This window comes from Panthera leo, chromosome A3 (assembly GCF_018350215.1).
Source record: "Panthera leo isolate Ple1 chromosome A3, P.leo_Ple1_pat1.1, whole genome shotgun sequence".
Lineage (NCBI taxonomy): Eukaryota > Metazoa > Chordata > Mammalia > Carnivora > Felidae > Panthera > Panthera leo.
In genome coordinates this window covers 123,473,003-123,490,677 of record NC_056681.1, presented here as the reverse complement: position 1 = coordinate 123,490,677, position 17,675 = coordinate 123,473,003, and the positions used below count along the sequence as shown (strand labels likewise).

Here is a 17,675-nt window from a genome sequence, read left to right as displayed (position 1 = left end):
CTTGGGCAGCCATAGGGTAGGTCTGCCCATGTACTCCGCAGTCCTTACACAACTAGAGAAGTGGGGTGATCCTACCCCAATGTCCCACACCCTCATGACAAATTTACATTCTTTACACCACCTTAGTCTGGCTCTGAGACCCCCTACGAGGCTGTCATGGAGGCTTTTAGCCTATCCCAGATAAGTAAAGCTGGCAGGTCGTCCACGTGGAGCTTGTAGCTCAGATTGGGCACTGCCCTTCCTGGGCCCGACGCAGCAGTCTCTGCTTTGCCCTGGGGCAGGAGGAATTGTACCCACCTGTGAGTCTCCCACCCCTCCTCTCCTGGTAGCGTCCACGCTCCGCACATGCGCCCTGAGACCTATAAGGCGGGGGCGGGGAGGGGGACGCCAGGCGTCAAGCTTGCTGCCATCTTGGGCTCTGGCGCTCTTCTAAGAGCCGTGGGAGGAACGGCCTGGCTGGCGCTTCTTTGTAAGTCTGCGTTTTTATTGTTAGCCTGCTGACACCCACCTCACCTTTTTCCTTTGAACTGTCGGCGCTTTGGTCCCAGAGGAGTGAGCAGTGGCCCCCTGCCTCCTGTGGGGGATCCTCCAGTCCCCCCTGCCCTCCCTGTCCTCTAATGGCGTCAGCTGTTCAGCTTGCCGTGACAAAATGCCGTTTTCAGGGAGGGTGTCTCTCAGGGTCGTTTCCATAATGGCTGAGACTATGGCCAGGGGTTTTTACTTGTGGAGCCGGAAAGACGCCAAGAGCATGGAAGTGCTCTCTTGAAGAAGCTTATTTTTACTGAGTCACGTAATTGTAATACGTTAATACACATTCAGAAATAACTTTTGGAATTTTGAAAAACCAATGCAGACCCTTTGCAGCGTGTCAGCTAAGTAGAAGGTAAAATTAACCCCCCTTCTGTTCTTCCATGCCACTCTCCTCGTTTACCCTTCATGCCTTTTGGGCACCTGCAAGCACGTATTCATGTACCCCTGTAGGATATCGTGTTAGTATTCTCTACATGTTACTCTGACCCTCCTCCCCGCCCCCCAACTTTACAGGATTCCTAAGACCTATTCACCAGAGCCAATGGAGGTAGATTTATTTTTGAAATAATAATTGAAAGGATAAGAGGTGTTCTATAATTATTCCACCATTAATATACATTTAGGTTGTGTGGTGTGTGTGTTTTATAGCTTTACCGAAGTATAATAGTGGTACAAACCACACATGACGTATCCAATTTGATGATATTTGAAACAGGTACTCATGAAACCACTGTAATCAGGATGATAAACCTTTCCGTTATCCCCCACAGTTTCTTCTGGTCCCTGCCCTTAGGCGCACTGATCTGCTTTCTGTCACTATAGTTGGTATTTTCTAGAATTGCATATAAATGGAATACAGTATACATTCTTTCTCCGATTTCTTTCACTCAGAATAATTATTTTGAGATTCGTCTATGTTGTATGTATCAATACTTTGTCCCCTTTCATTGGTGATCGTTTTCCATTGTGTGTCCTACAACCATTGTATGGTTCCACTTTGATAAGAGACAAACTGTGGTTATTCAGATTTGAGTATTTTATAGACATTTCTGCAAAAGTGAGTGAAACAAGCTTGATATGTTAAGGAAAATGGACAATATTTATTGATGATAAAATTCATGCTTTAAAGCCAAAATTATAAACTTGGAAAACTTGTGCCTGTCACTGCAACCTTTAGAGCTTCCCAATATCGGTTTTCTTTTTTTTTTTTTTTTTTTTCAACTTTTTTTTATTTATTTTTGGGACAGAGAGAGACAGAGCATGAACGGGGGAGGGGCAGAGAGAGAGGGAGACACAGAATCGGAAACAGGCTCCAGGCTCCGAGCCATCAGCCCAGAGCCTGACGCGGGGCTCGAACTCACAGACCGCAAGATCGTGACCTGGCTGAAGTCGGACACTTAACCGACTGCGCCACCCAGGCGCCCCCCCAATATCAGTTTTCTGATGAGGTTGGTTGTGATACTTGATTTTTGAAATGTTGGGTAATTGCGGTATGTCAGTATGCAGAAGTTCTGCATAATTCTGAACCAGTATTTTCAAACAAATCAATGTAGTACCTTTAAAATCATTCGTGTTTTAAAGTTCCATTCAAAGTTCGAGATTAAAGGATTTAAAAAAAATTTTTTTTAATGTTTATTTATTTTTGAGACAGAGACAGAGCATGAATGGGGGAGGGGCAGAGAGAGAGGGAGACACAGAATCGGAAGCAGGCTCCAGGCTCTGAGCCATCAGCCCAGAGCCCGACGCGGGGCTCGAACTCAGGAACTGTGAGATCGTGACCTGAGCTGAAGTCGGACGCTTAACCGACTGAGCTACCCAGGCGCCCCTGAGATTAAAGGATTTTAAAGTAAAATTACAAAAAGCTCACTTACATGGTTTTCTGTATTGTATTTCCATACTGTAAGTAATGTCTAAGAAGTCACCCCTCATTGAGTTTTTGTGACTATCAAAGAAGAGTCTCTTCGGCTATGTGAAAAAGCTATTAAAATACTACTCGCTTCTCTAATTAGGCATCTGTGTGTGGCCAGATTTTATTCACATACTTTACCCAAAGCAGCCTATTGCTACACACATTATAGAAACAGCTGTGAGAATCCAGCTATTTTTCTGTTATACCGACACCAGGACTTGGAAAAACTGTAAAGGCATGACCCTCTTCTCACTATATTTTTTGGTTTTGAAAAATATCCTTCATGAAAACATTAATATTTAATGGGTTTATTATGCTTTGAAATGAATAAATTCAAAATGTTTTCTTTTTTTTAAAATATATGAAATTTATTGTCAAATTGGTTTCTATACAACACCCAGTGCTCATCCCAAAAGGTGCCCTCCTCAATGCCCATCACCCACTCTCCCCTCCCTCCCACCCCCCATCAGCCCTCAGTTCTCAGTTTTTAAGAGACTCTTCTGCTTTGGCTTTCTTCCACTCTAACCTCTTTTTTTTTTTTCCTTCCCCTCCCCCATGGGTTCCTGTTAAAAATGTTTTCTTAATATGGTAAACATTGTCAGAAGCTACATAAACACTCTTTGGGGTCTGTCTTGTCTTGGGCAGCTCTAACAAAACACCTTATGCTGGATGACCTAGTAAACACCAGAAACTTCTTTCTCACGGTCCTGCATGCTGGGAAGTCCAAGATCAAGGTGTTAGCAGATCTGGTGAGCACTTCCTGACTTAACAGATCTCAGATGCCCATGTTCTTGTGATCTCATATGGCAGAGAGAAGTTCTCTTAGGACTCTTATAGAGGCATTAATCACATTCCCAAAGGCTCCATACTCATGCCCTCTAATCCTGATTATCTCCCAAAGGCCCCATGTTCTGATACCATCACATTGGGAGATAGAGTTTCAATATAACTGGGGGGGGGGGGGGCACAAAAACTCAGTCCGTAAGAAGGTCCTCATTTTTAGGAATATAAGCGTTCTGAGACCAAATATTTGAAAACCATTGGTTTAATAGAACTGTTTTTGGTGTTTGAGAAAGAGAGGTTAGGGAGGAGTCTAGAAACTTCTAAATTAGGGGAAAGCTATAGTTTAAATGGAGTGGCCAGGGAATGCTTCACCTAAAAGGAAACCTCTGACAAAAACTTGAAGGCCGTTAGGAAGCACGCTGATCTCTGAGAGCAATAAACCCAAAACCCAGACTCGGGAAGTTCAAGAAATGGAAAGGCACTGTAACAGGTGTAATGAGTGTAGTAGGAATAAGGTAACAGAAGAACGTGTGTGGAGGGAGAAGGGGAGTCCTGGTGGTAGTGGTTACATGTTGTAGGACTTCTAAGCCATTCTGATGGCTTTAGTTTTCACTTTGAAAATAGCTACTGAAGTTTTTGAACATAGTAGTGCATGCGGCATCCTATATTTTAGACAGGTCCTATGATCCCACTCATGTAGAATTTAAGAAACAAAACAGATGAACATATGGGGGGGAGAGAAGAGATGGAAGCAAACCACAAGAGACTTTTAACGATAGAGAACAAACTATGAGTTGATGGAGGGAGTGGGGTGCGAAATGGGCTAGATGGGTAACAGGTACAAAGGAGCGCACTTGTGATGAGCACTGGGTATTGTATGTACGTGATGAATCACTAAATTCTCCTGAAACCAATATTGCAGTGTATATTAACTAACCAGAATTTAAATTAAAAAGGAAGGGGCACCTGGGTGGCTCAGTCAGCTGAATGTCTGACTCTTGATTTCGGCTCAGGTCTTCATCCAGGCTCTGCGCTGAGCATGTAGCCTGGTTAAGATTGTCTTTCTTTCCCTCTGCCCCTCTTCCCTGCTCTCTCATGTGTTCCTTTCTCTCAAAACAAAAATAAAGAGAAAAAAATGTCACTTTACCTCACAAGGTTGATGTGAGGATTAAGTGATTTAAAAAGGTCATTCTGGTTACAATACTGAGAATCATCATGGAGGGGTAGGGTTAAGGATAGAAGCAGAAGACAAGTTAGGAATCTAGGCTGTATCTGCAGAGATGGAAGAAAGTGTGTGTGTATAATATTTTAAATGTGCTTTGGACATAAATCCAGTAGGATTTCCTGGTGGGTTGTGTGTAGGATGCAAAAAAGTGGAATCTAGGATGATTGAAGATAGTTGGCCTGAGCAAATCTTACATGTGGTAGATTATATTGATTTTACTTTTGTTCAAGCTTCATTTTTTTTTGCCAGTGATTTTATACATGTTTAACTAGGTTTTGTCTCTTGAAAGCCTTCTTTAGCAAAACAAAATTTCTATTTCCTCTTAATTCTTTTAGGTAGTTTTAAAAAATTCTTTTATCTGTCTGGTAGTTTTGCTTTTAGTAAAGCCATGTTTCATAGCCTTCCCACTATTGACATTTTGGGCTGGAACTGAGTTCTTTTTTGTGGGGGGCTCTTCTGTGCATTCTGTGATAATGCCTAGCACCTGGTTTACATGTGCTGCATGCCAGTAGCTACCCCTGCCCTCATCCCTGCCCAGTTATGACAAGCAAATCTATCTCTAGACGTTGCCAAATGTTTATTTACTGTAGGACAAAAAAGGGCCATGGTTGAGGACTAATTCAATAAAGAATGTTAAATGGAAACTCTGAGTTTGAAATATGCAGATTAAAAAAATACTGTTTTATTTCCACTGCATCTGTGTCCTAAAAGACCTGAATCTAGAAATCAATCTGAAAAGAGAGGAGGAGAACCAGGGCACAGATGCTTAATCTGAACCAGTCTTTTGCAACACGGTAACTTTGCCAGGGTACTAGTCAGAGTTTTATCAGAATGATCTTAAATTTTGAAAAAGGGACAATTAGTAAGCTGATTCTATCACAAGGGTGCTTTACCTATTTTTATTTGTATGTTTTGGATTTGTGTCTTTCACTTTTAGTTCTTATACATAATTATGTGATTTAGTTGAAAGAGCAGTGTGAAACAGTGGGAGTTGTGTATGTAGAGAACTGGACTGAATCAAAACCTAAATTCAAGCTCCTGAATCCCTTTTATCTTCACTGTTGTTTTTTTTTTTTTTTTTAAGTTTACTTACTTAGAGAGAGAGCACGCGTGCACGCTGAAGAGGGGCAGAGAGAGAGGGAGACAGAATCCAAAACAGGGTCCAGGCTCTAAGTTGTGAGCACAGAGCCCAACATGGGGCTCGAACCCAGACTGTGAGATCATGGCCTGAGCTGAAGTCAGATGCTCAACTGATTGAGCCACCTAGACATCCAGGTTGTCTTCACTGTTTTGAAATGAAAAGTGGCAATCTCGGTTAAACTAATGTACTGAAAACCTCTAAAGATATTAAAGTGTTACAATAAGGAGCTATTAATACAAAGAAAGACATTTACATTTCTTTTAGAAGATTTAAAGCTTAAAAATTTAAAGTTACATATATGGATCAACTATATTTCTATCAGGTTCCACTGGTCTAGACTTTCTGGATGTGAACTCCTAGAAGACAGTTGCCAAAATGGTCAGAGTGACATCTGTAAGATCTATTCTATAGAATTGGGGAATTCTAGTGTGGAAAGTGCTTTCCATATCTATTTTCTTAGTGTTTATAGATAGTATTTTCCACAAACCCTACGGGAATGGTGATGCTGTGAATTTTTAAATTTAATTCAGAAGTTTGAACTTTTGAATTTAGTTTTTAAAAATAGTCTTTTTAAAAAAGAAAACATTAAAATACGATAAATTTAAAAGCAGATATAAGCACTAATTAGCATCATCAGATAAATTTGATTATTTAAGGTGTAGATTTCTTTATCTGAGCCTGTCTGTATCTGATCATATGTTGTGGAACTATTACATATGTCTGAGCTTGATTTTCTCAATACAGTGCTATCAAACACGATAATAAGGCAAATTATTTTATATGTATGTATAGCCTTATAAGGCAAGTGATAATGTTATCATTTGTTGGTTTTATAATTGTATCAATTTATGAAATTATTAGAAAACCACTTATGAATCCAGTTTATAGAAGTTTTATGTTTTCTATTCCTGCATCTTATATTAGGTTAAGAAGGATTTTTGCTGCTGTTGCTGCCAAAAAAAAAAAAAGTTTGAAAGTCCTAATTCAACCCTCTCACTTTAAAGATTTGGTATGATTCTAAGAAACAGTTCCCCAAATCTCACACAATTGAATCTCATAAAACTCCTTTCCTGATGTCTTAATCTTGAATACGCAAAAGTACTTTCCATGAATATGGTAATAGTCTAAAGAATAGAATATTGAGTAAAGATTGTTGGATGTAGAACTTAATTTAAATTAGGTCTTTACAGGTCCATTGTATAGAACCATTGTTTAAAACCAATCATGTAATTTTCTCTGAATTGTTACAGTTTGACCTTCAGAAACACAAGGGTAGGAGCTTTATCTGTGACATTGGAAACTTTCTTCATAATCCTGTTGAGCAAGTATTGAAGAGGCAGGTGAAAGAGACTGACACCCCCAGAACAGGTTATTCTGTCTACGTGATCAAGAATCTTTCCCAAAGTAGTGCACTTTGGTAATCATCACACAGGACCTATGAATTTACGTGTCAGTTCTTTGGGGCCCAAACACCTTTCTCCTCTTGAGATTTCTTTGTAATAAATCCTGTCTTCTCCTGCAGAATTAGCATAGATTCTTATGGCCAGCAATTTCTTCAGGCAAAGTAGATGTACTGTTAGTTCTGCCAACTGTGACTATTTGTTTCTCAGACAAGGCCTCCCCAAGTGCTTCAGCAATCTGTTTCTAGATGTTCCTGGCATTGGGTGAGAGCATATGCAAACCAGGCTCAGATTTTGTTTTTTTTTTATCTCCTCCCTTCTGCTGTGAAACTCCACATGAGGCCATTTGTATTGTTTGAGGGAGGGTTAGGCTTCTGGTACTTTATTCTATTCAACTTCTTTGTGTGTTTGGGCTTTCTTTGGCTTATACTGTATATACGCCTTCATTTAATGAAGGCATCCTGGCAAATCTGCTTCTTATACCTGAAGAGTGGTATGTTTCCTGAAGGACAAGTATTTTTTTCCTTTTCCAATGTTCTCAGGTGAGTGGTCACATCACCCTTTGGGTGCATGCCAGGAAGAATGTTCTTGTGTTCTAGCACAGGATCCTTTCTTGAGTACTTGGTCTTCCCTTTATGTAAGGAATAATAAGCCTATAAATTGACTTAAGTCTGGGAATTGGGTAAAGGCCTGTGACTTTAAAGGTTTAAGGTGGTTTAAGGCCTTTCTTGTCCTGAAGACAAAGTTTATTCTTGTTATTGGTTTATTCTAATGAAAGTCTTTAGTGTATTGCCCATTGATTCTTTTATTCCTAGACACTCCAGGATCAAATAAGCATAGGCTATAATTTATAGATCAGACCGTGATGATTACCTCCAAATTAATTATCTAGGAGGAAATAAAAACCATAGTTGTACCCAGATGTTCCTAAATCTTAACTCTTTCTCTAGCCTTGCAGTGGCCTGTTTCAATTTTTGGACTTGGGTTTTAAAGGTTAGAAAGGGCTTCTGTTTATCTTTGAGATCGTATTTATACTTGGATAAGATTTTTATTTTTTTGTCCTATATGTTTCTCTTTCATGTTTTTACCTTTTTCCTCTGAGTTTTGGGCTTTCTCTCAAAATTCTAGTCCATTTATCTTTATTGTGTGTTCACTTTCCCCATTGCAGTCTTAAATTTCTTACATGTATTTCTTTGTAATCTCAGTTGTTGCATCTTAATGATTACTTAGTCCTTTAAGTGTAGTGCTCTCTTTTGGCCTTTTGAAAACAAATCAGACTTTTGAAAAGCAATTTTTTTCTGTTTCCTTCAGCATATTTATTCCTTAGGGGAGCATTTCCTTGGTTTCTTTTAAGTGGTTTTCTCTCTTTTTTGTTAGGTCCAGTGTTTTTCTCATCATGGAAAGAGATTGATAGTTGTGAAGTGTTAACTCCAAGTCAAGTAGAAGTTGAACTGAGCTGTGACCTATCACAATAAGTGTTGGTTCTTGCCTGAATTTGGGGAATATTTTATCCTTGAATATTTGTTTTACTATTTTTAGAATTGTAACAATCTAGAGAAAATTAGCTGGAGCCATAGTTACAGCTTTACCTCTGGGCTAAAGATTTCTTTTCCTTCCACACTTTTTGTGGCCAGCCATACCAGGGAAAAGGTCTGGATTTACTTAACCTGCCTTAGGGTCTTAATAGGCCTGGCTTTCCTTAATGGTGTCTAGGACTTAGCCTATTGCCCTCCATCAAAGAAGTATCCAGGAGTTGTATAATGATGCTGATAGGGTCCAAATGTTACTAATTGATAGAATGCGGAGTGCAAACATCATGTGTCCTGTGGGTTCACCATCTGCCCTTGCTGGTGGCATTCACCCCTTTGAGTTCTGTGTTGTTAGAAGAAGTCTGCATGAGGGAAGGTAGTTTTCTCACAGGAGTAGAAGGAGGACTTTATTTGGCTTCCTTCTATTACACCACATCTGTCCAATATCTAGTAGAAACTTAAGTTTCTAGAAAATAAACATTGCACTCCTGTCTTTTCCAGTGATTGTATGTATGTGTGTATATATATGTATAATATGTATATATAATATATATATAAAATATATAACATATACATAGCATATATAGTATGCTATATAATTTATATTACATATTACATATAAAATATATGAAAATAAATATATTTATAATATATATACACATATTTCCTATTTTTTCATGTTCTCAGTTATTTCAGTAGACTTTTTTAAAAGCAGAAGGCAGTGAAGTTATGTTTTGTCTCCATCTTGTCTAATGAAATTTTTTTTTTAACCAACATGTTCAATTTGATAAATACAGGCATATAATGATTTTAAGGTTTATGTCTACATACCAAATTTATATAAGGCTAGTTTCAGGTCTCTATGTGGCAAATTTCATTTAGTTGTGACAGTTGCCTGTGCAGAAGCTAATTAGTACTTATTATTTGCTTTTTAGAAAATGGATTCCACATCTCTGTTACCAATGTTTTTAGACATGGATCTGACAATATCACATATAGAATGTTTTCCTAAGGACATTCTAGTGAAATTTCAAGGCAGAAATAATACTGAATGTGAGTTTGACTACCACATATTACAGAGGGAAATTCAGCATATTCCAAAAGTAAAAGCTAATGTGGACATTGATGAATTTTGTTTGGTGGAAGAAAGAGTATCTGGAGAATGGCAGAGAGGAAGAGTCATGGAAAAGAAAAACGAACTCTATACAGTGCTCCTCATAGATCACGGAGAAGAACTAAGAGTTGATAGTACACAGGTTGCTTCAGCCTGTGGCAACTTATTTGAGCTACCACCACGGGTAATATTTGGTATTTTTGCCAACATACTACCAAATGGGGAAAGATGGCCTCTTAAAGCTTTGAATTATTTTAAGTCATTAGTTGGACTACAAGTGAAAGGTTGTGTACAAGCTGTGTTGCCTCTTCAAAGGACTCTTCTAGAAGTACCAAAAATTATATCCCAGGTTCTTGAGTTACAATTAGGCAGACTTATTGATGGGGATTCATTTCGTCTTATTGTGGAAATGTTAAAAGAATTCCCACAAGAAATGCCCGATTTACTACAACATAGAAGACCTGAATTGTTAAGTAAGAATGATACTCCAGTTGATGTTCAACATGTTCTGGATAATTTGCAGCCATCTTTGTCAGTAGGCAGTATTGAAAGTATAAAGGTATCCTCTGCATTGAGCCCAAGTAAATTTTATTGTCAACTAATTAAATGGATTCCAGAGTTAGAAAATTTAACAGCGTGTATGACTTTGCATTATGATGCTATCAGTCAAGTAAGTAGTCCCACATGTGATAACTTTGGACTACTTTGTGTTGCCAAAAGAAGAAATGGACAGTGGTATAGAGGAATTCTTCAGCAGCTCTTGCCCAATAATCAGGTGAAAATTTGGTTCGTGGATTATGGCAGTACTGAGGCTATACCTTCGATCCACGTAAAGAAACTTAAACAGGATTTTATTTTAGTACCATTATTTTCATTTCCATGTTCTCTGACATATTTAAACAGTCCAGATAGAGATGCCAGAAAATCTCAATTGAGTGTATTTAAACAAGCCTTGTTAGGACAAACAGTATATGCACACATCGATTGGTTCAATAAAGATGAACATTTGTTTTATGTAACACTACAAACTCAGGAGTCTACAATTAATTCTAAGTGTCTGCTGAAGACTGTAGGCACACAAGTAATCTGTCCAGTGTCTGAATCAAAAATCTCTAGTATGTTTAAAGAGAGTAGTGCTGCTGATGTAAATGGCTTTGCAGTTGAGCGTTTTGTTGGAAATACTGAATTGTCAATAGACTATCTAAATAAAAACTCTTTGAAAGTAGGTTTTCCTATTAAAACTGTAGAGATGGAGATAGAGGCTGCCTATATAGCTTTTGTAGTATATGTATTAAACCCATCAAATTTCTGGGTACGTACTAATGAACATCAGAATGAACTTCAAGATATAATGAAAAATATAAACAAATTTTATGATTTGTGTGAAAATAGTGAACTGATTCTAAGAAATCCAGAACCTGGATTATTTTGTTGTGCTAGATACAGCAAGGATAGACATTTTTACAGAGCTGTCATCACTGAAATTAATGGCTGTAAGATTAATGTTTATTTTTTAGATTATGGAAATACTGATTCCATACCATTTTTTGATGTAAAAGTTTTGCTTCCAGAGTTTTGTGAGTTGCCTGCCTTAGCCATGTGCTGTTCACTTGCACATATATTTCCTATTGAAGATTTATGGGTGAAGGCAGCAATTGACTATTTTAAAAAAATTGTCTTGAACAAAGAAATTTTGCTGCAGGTTCTAGCAAAAAAAGATGACAAATACATTGTAAATATTCAGAGTATTGAAGCCTCAGAAAATATTGATGTTGTCCCTCTTATGTTACAAGCTGGATATGCAGAATATTGGGAAGTAGAACCAGAGTGTTATCCCAAATCTGCAAGTGAATATTCAGTGTTAAATTTAAAATTTAAAAACAAAGTTAATATTAAAGTCCTATCTGCCTTTCTTGAAGGACCTAAACTTTACCATTCAAATAAGCTAAAAGAAAGTAGCTTGTCTTTGGTAAAAACACCAGCTGTTAATTTCTCAGACTTAAAAAGTCCTTTCACCTTGTCTGTGGGGACTGAGTCACCACGACCTTATAAAGAATATATGTTTAAACCAGGAACAGTCCTTGAAGTTAAGTGTTCTTCTTATTGTGGCCCAGGTGACTTCTCATGCCAGCTTCAATGTAAGTTAGAAGACCTAAAATTACTAATGGAACAAATTCAGAATTACTATAGCATTCATTCAGATCCTTATCAGATTGGGCAGATTGCTTGTGTTGCTAAGTATTCCAAAGATGGGAAGTGGTATAGAGCTGCTGTTTTGACTCGAGTATCACAAAAAGAATTTGACATCGTATTTGTTGATTATGGTTACCAGGAAAGAGTTTTAATTAAAGATCTTTGTGCTATTAACCCACATTTTCTTATGTTAGAAGGCCAAGCCTTCAGATGTAGTCTTAATCATTTAGTTGAACCCATTAGTTGTAAATCATTCAGTTGGACAAGAGAAGCATGCAGAGACTTTGGGAATTTTATTTCTTCATCTAAAGGATTGACTTGCACCATTTATGCCTTAGTTCTTACACATCAAAACTCTTTATGTAACTTAGTGGATTTGCAATCTCCACTTACTAGTGCAAAAGAATTTCTTATGAATCATGGCTCTGCACAGTATACTACATTGTCAAAGCCATTCCCATCTTCAGTTAGTCTTTACAGTTACTGTTACTCTTCCTTTAACATAAAAATTGGAAGTGAGGAAGAAATATACATATCTCACATATATAGTCCCAGAAGGTTTTATTGCCAACTTAGTAGAAATAATAAAGACCTGGAGATGATAGAAACAAAAATCACAGAGATTGGTAATCTCAAAAATTGTCCAAAATATGATCCTAGTAAAATGAGACTGTGCATATCTAAGTATGTAGAGGATGGTCTCTTTTATCGAGCTTTAACAATGCCAACAGATTCATTAACTGACTTTCTGGTCTATTTTGTGGACTTTGGAAATAAGCAATTAGTAGAAGAAAGTACATTGAAGGCTATTTCAGATCAGTTTCCAGAGTTGCTGTTTACACCTATGCAAGCTATTAAGTGTTTTTTGTCAGATCTTAGAGATGTAGATTTTCCAGCAGAAATCAATAGCTGGTTTAAAGATAATTTTTTGGGAAAACGATTAAGGGCAATAATATTGTCCAGGGAGTCAGATGGCCAGCTTGGTGTAGAATTATATGATGGATATCAACATATAAATCAGAAAATTAAAATGTTGCTTCATGCTTATGGAAAAAAACATTGTGATCAAGCACCCTGTGTGGAAAAGGGTCATAAAATAAGTGAGAATAAGAGACTTACTATTTCTTTGAAAGGCAAAACAGAAAACCACTATCCCAATAATATAAATAAAACTCATGTAGTAACATATTCTGAAAGCAAAACAGATCAGTTAATGAATCCCAGAAGTACATATGCCAAGCTTTTGAAACCATCGGCCTGTTTTAAAATTGAACCTGTGTCAAAAAACAAAGTGAAGTCTTTGAGTGATGGATTCAAAAATAAAGGTGTAAAAATTGTCCCTGGATCTGCACATACTCTTGATGAAAATGATGTGGGCCAGAAATCAGTAAGGGTTGTATCACCATCTTTTATCCAAGAATTAAATCAAGCAGACTTTCAAAACCCGTATAATCTTACTAGACCACAGATCAAAGATCTTCCTCAACCCAAAATTTGCTTGAATGCCAAAGTTAAAGGATATGTTTCTAGTGTCAGTAATCCAGCAAGTTTCCATATTCAGCTTGTTGATAATGAAAATGTAATCATCAGACTTGCAGATGCTCTAAATGAAAGAAGAACAAAGATAGTGAAAGAGAGAAAATCAGTTAAGCCTGTGGTGGGAGACCTTGTAGTTGCCGAATACTCTGGTGACCATGCCATTTACAGAGCAGTCATTAAGAAAAATTTGCCAGGAAATTCTTTTGAAGTGGAATTTATTGACTATGGTAACACTGCGATAATAAGCACATCAAAAATTTATGAATTTCAGAGGGAATTCTTAACAATTCCTCAGCTAGGAATCCATTCTTTTCTTAGTGGAGTCAGGTGGAATGAGCCTGATGAAATATGGGACAGTAAAACTGTGAATTATTTTGCATCACGAGTAAGTAACAAAACAGTTGCATGTGAATTTTTGAAAAAGCATGAGCAGAAATGGGAAGTAAATATCATTTGTGATGGAACATCTGTTATTAATGAACTACTGAAATGGACAGCATGTTCAAAACTTCAGCAAACAGGATTGCAGATGCCAGCGGTTGTCTCTCAAAAAGCGAGTTCTGGTGAGGATAATGAAATTAAGAAAGGAAGATCAAATGAATATGAAGGTTCTATGATCCTTCAACCACCCTACCAACAGCTGGGTAATATTCCTTTTGAAGAGTTAAAACCTGGCCAACTGGAAAAGGCTGAAATATTTTATGTCTCAAAAAGTGGGACATTTTATGTGAAGTTATCAAAAAATAAAAAAATCTTATCAGATTTAACAGTATTAATCGCTAAAGTAGTAAAAAAACCTTTATCAATGGAAACTATTAAAAAAGGCTTAGAGTGCTTGGCAAAATCTAAAAAAACCTTGAAATGGTATCGATCAAAAGTAGAAAAGAAGTGTGTTGATGATAAAGTGCTTGTTTTTTTAGTAGATCGTGGTAGGTATGAAATAGTACCATTAGGTAATACCAAGGTGCTTAGTAATGAAATAAGAAATATTCCAAGACAAGCTGTGGCTTGTAAATGGATTTGGTTTGAAAATTTTAGAAACCGGTCATTTGAGTCTATTGTGTGTTTATTTGCTCATCTGGAAATAAATATTCTTTTCCTCAAATATTTAGACTCTGTGTGGGAAGTAGACATTTTGGTAGATGGCCTGTTACTTTTGGAATATTTAAATTTAAATACAGTTCGTGTTGAAAACAAACTTAGATCTTCAGAAACGATTTTTAATATGGAATCTAAGTCTCCTGTGTCATGTACAATAAGATCATATACTTGGGCCCAACTCCAAAATGGAAAGCAGTATTCTGGTATTGCCACTGCTATTTCTGATCCATCAGATTTCTGTGTTCAGTTAGAAGATTTCTTTGACACAATGAAATCTCTCTTTGTGTTGCTTTCTGATCTACCAGAAAACTTACAAACAGTGCCTCAAGAGTGCATATTTCCTGGTGCTAGTTGTTTGTTCAAATATGAACTGGAAGATCAGTGGAATCGAGTAGAAATTTCTGAAGTCTCTAATCGGTCTTTACTACTTGTGTTGATCGACTATGGATTTTCTGTTTACATACCTTATTCAGATACAAAAAATCTCAAAGTTGTTCCTGTGGAACTTCTGAATTTACCAAGGTTAAGTTATCCTTGTGTCTTAGGTGGTATCTTACCTGCTAAGGGGAAGCATTGGAGTGAAGAAGCCAAAAGCTTTTTTCAAGATCAGCTAAGTAAACCAGGCTTAGTTTTTCAGTTGAGGAGGTATAATTTTGAAACAAAACTGGAAGTAGATATCATTCATGAGAAAAACAGTTTGGCAGATATGTTGGTTGTATCTGGTCTTGCAGTATATTCTAAAGATTCAGATCATCTTAATGATGGAGTTAGTACTACTGGATCTACTGAAATCCAGTATCAATTACAGAGTAAGCCTGTTTTCCCATTGTTAGATCAAAATTGTTACAAAAGAGAAAATACCAGCTGTATATGCACTGAGAAACAAAAACTAAAAGAGAAAACCGTAAAGAAAGAGGTCTATAAGAACTTAAGGAAAAGCAGTATCAGTACGCGATTATATTCTAGAAATTTAACTCTGAAGAAGGCTGACATTGGAAAACATAATCCCCGAAGTACCATCACATTTGATACACGTATAGCAGCTTCATTTTGGGAACTACTGAATGATTTGAAGAATAACACTAATTTCATTGAAAACATTTTTGAAAAACTACCAACTGAAGAAATACAAGAAAATAACACAATGGATTTGAGAACAAGGATAAAAGCACTGCGTGTTAATGAAAAAATTATATCTGAGGAACACTTAAAAGGTAGGTACCTATTTAAAAAAAACAGCTTTTTTTGTATATTGTTTTTGATTCCTTGAAAGTTTATTATATGCTAAGATTATCCAAATTGAAAAAATCATAGTGCAAGAAGCTCACTAGACAATCAATAAATGGATAAACTTGGAGTGATTACTTAATTATAAAATGATACTTGAGGATATCTTCCTGTTTTGAATGGTAACCTTTGAGAATGTAATGAAAGTGGAGAGAATTTTTAACCATATGTGCATGTACACATACATGACATTTTATAGATAGTTTAAAGGGTTTCACAAAACTAAAGGCCCATAGATCTCTAGTTAATAAATCTTGCTATTAGTGAGCTCCTGGGCTCATTTTGGAGAACCAATTTTCTGTTATGTGTTTATCAGATGAAATATATCTTTATTTAGATTTTTTGAGTGTACTTTTAGCATATTGCTAATAAAGTTAAATTTATAGTATAAACTGACTTGAACATATTTCCTGTTAAATTTTTTAGATGTCAAACTGATTCTATAATAAATTTTAATATTTTATGTTATCTGATTTTGCTTATGCACATTATATTTTCTGTATGGGTTAGTTACTGAGGATTTCGTAGGCTATAAATGTTCCCTGCTTTTAATGAATGTTTGTTCTGACTATAAATCTATTATTCTATATTATCTCTAGTATTATAGCCGGTTACATTCTTTCAGTGAGGGGAGGGATCTTGTTTTTATTGATGTATTTTAGAAGGAGTATTTCATTTGAATTCATATTGAGGTGTTTTATAGTTAATTGATAAAGGCTTTAAAATTGGTCCTCTTATTTTTGAGTATTTTGTTATTAGCAGTTATGGTAGAGTGCTTACTATGTTCTAGGTACTGTGCTAAGATTTTTTGATGTATTATGTCTTTTAAAGTTTACCAAATTCTATGAAGTAGGTGGATATTAAGGTTTAAATGGAGTCCAATAACTAGTACCCATTTCTTTGCCTGAATTCTAAACCATTTTAGAGATGGACAAGGAGAGAAACCATTGATGAGCAAAATATCACATTAAAAACAAAACAAAACAGCCAATGGGCACCTGGGTGGCTCAGTCAGTTCAGCTTCCGACTTTGGTCGGAAGCTTCAGGTGGTGATCTCGCGATTCGTGGGTTTGAGCCTCACATTAGGCTCTGTGCTGACAGCTTAGAGCCTGGAGCCTGCTTTGGATTCTGTGTCTCCCTCTCTCTCTGCCTCTCCTCTGCTCGTGCTCTGCCTCTGTCTCTCAAAAAATAAAATGTTAAAAAATCCCACCCCAAACCAGTATTGATGGACGTGGGTTTGTATCAATGGGAAAGGGGTTTACCAACACCGAGTCAACAATTTAGACTTACCCACAGAGGCGAATTTCTCCATATTGGGGGTCTACCCATGTAAAACTTACAGGTTGAGGCGTTTATCTCCAAAAAAGAAAGGGAGGGGAGGAGGAAGAGACTAAACTGACCTATACCTTTGGACAAGGGTATGCCCTGCATGGCCCTACTCCAAGTGTAAGTAAGGGAGTGAACAAACCAGAGTATTAGGTTAGGAGAATACCTCACCCGTGAATACTTGTACATGGAAGGAAACCCCAGGAATGGGAAGAAGCACCCCTCCCCCAAATTATTGTCATTATTTTATGAATGATGCTCAGGGAAATTAAGTAAATTGCCAATGGCTCTAAAGAGAAAAATCTCAGTTCCTTGTTTACTAGCAACTCTGATGTTTCCACATCCAAAGTCTTTTATTAATTACTGATACTGCCTTTTGGAAAGGAGTTAGATATTTGAGGAAGAGTTTTCTATAAGCTTTTGACCATCAGCCCATACACTTTGGCACTTCTATACCTTCTGTTGTTACTTTACATGTGTTCATTTCCACCGTCTTTGTTTTTCCTTAAGAACCCACTCTTGGTCCCTATCTCTATCCTACCTCCTGCATTCCTAGTACAGAGTGAACCAGTAAGTGAATTAAGTAAAAGTAGCTAT

General features: G+C 37.0%; 1 protein-coding gene across 2 annotated transcripts in view; it reads left to right on the top strand.

Annotated features, from left to right (window-relative positions):
• Window positions 1-385: 385 nt before the first annotated feature.
• TDRD15 (tudor domain containing 15) overlaps window positions 386-17,675 on the top strand; it is a 36,400-nt gene continuing 19,110 nt past the window's right edge. Inside the window, exons 1-3 of one of the 2 annotated variants that reach the window (XM_042933584.1) lie at window positions 386-469; window positions 6,840-6,957; window positions 9,454-15,679. In XM_042933584.1, coding sequence (XP_042789518.1) covers window positions 9,457-15,679 — 6,223 coding nt within the window. In that variant the 5' untranslated portion in view covers window positions 386-469; window positions 6,840-6,957; window positions 9,454-9,456. The remainder of the gene's footprint in view (window positions 470-6,839; window positions 6,958-9,453; window positions 15,680-17,675) is intronic. The other variant, XM_042933583.1, reaches the window with a different exon arrangement.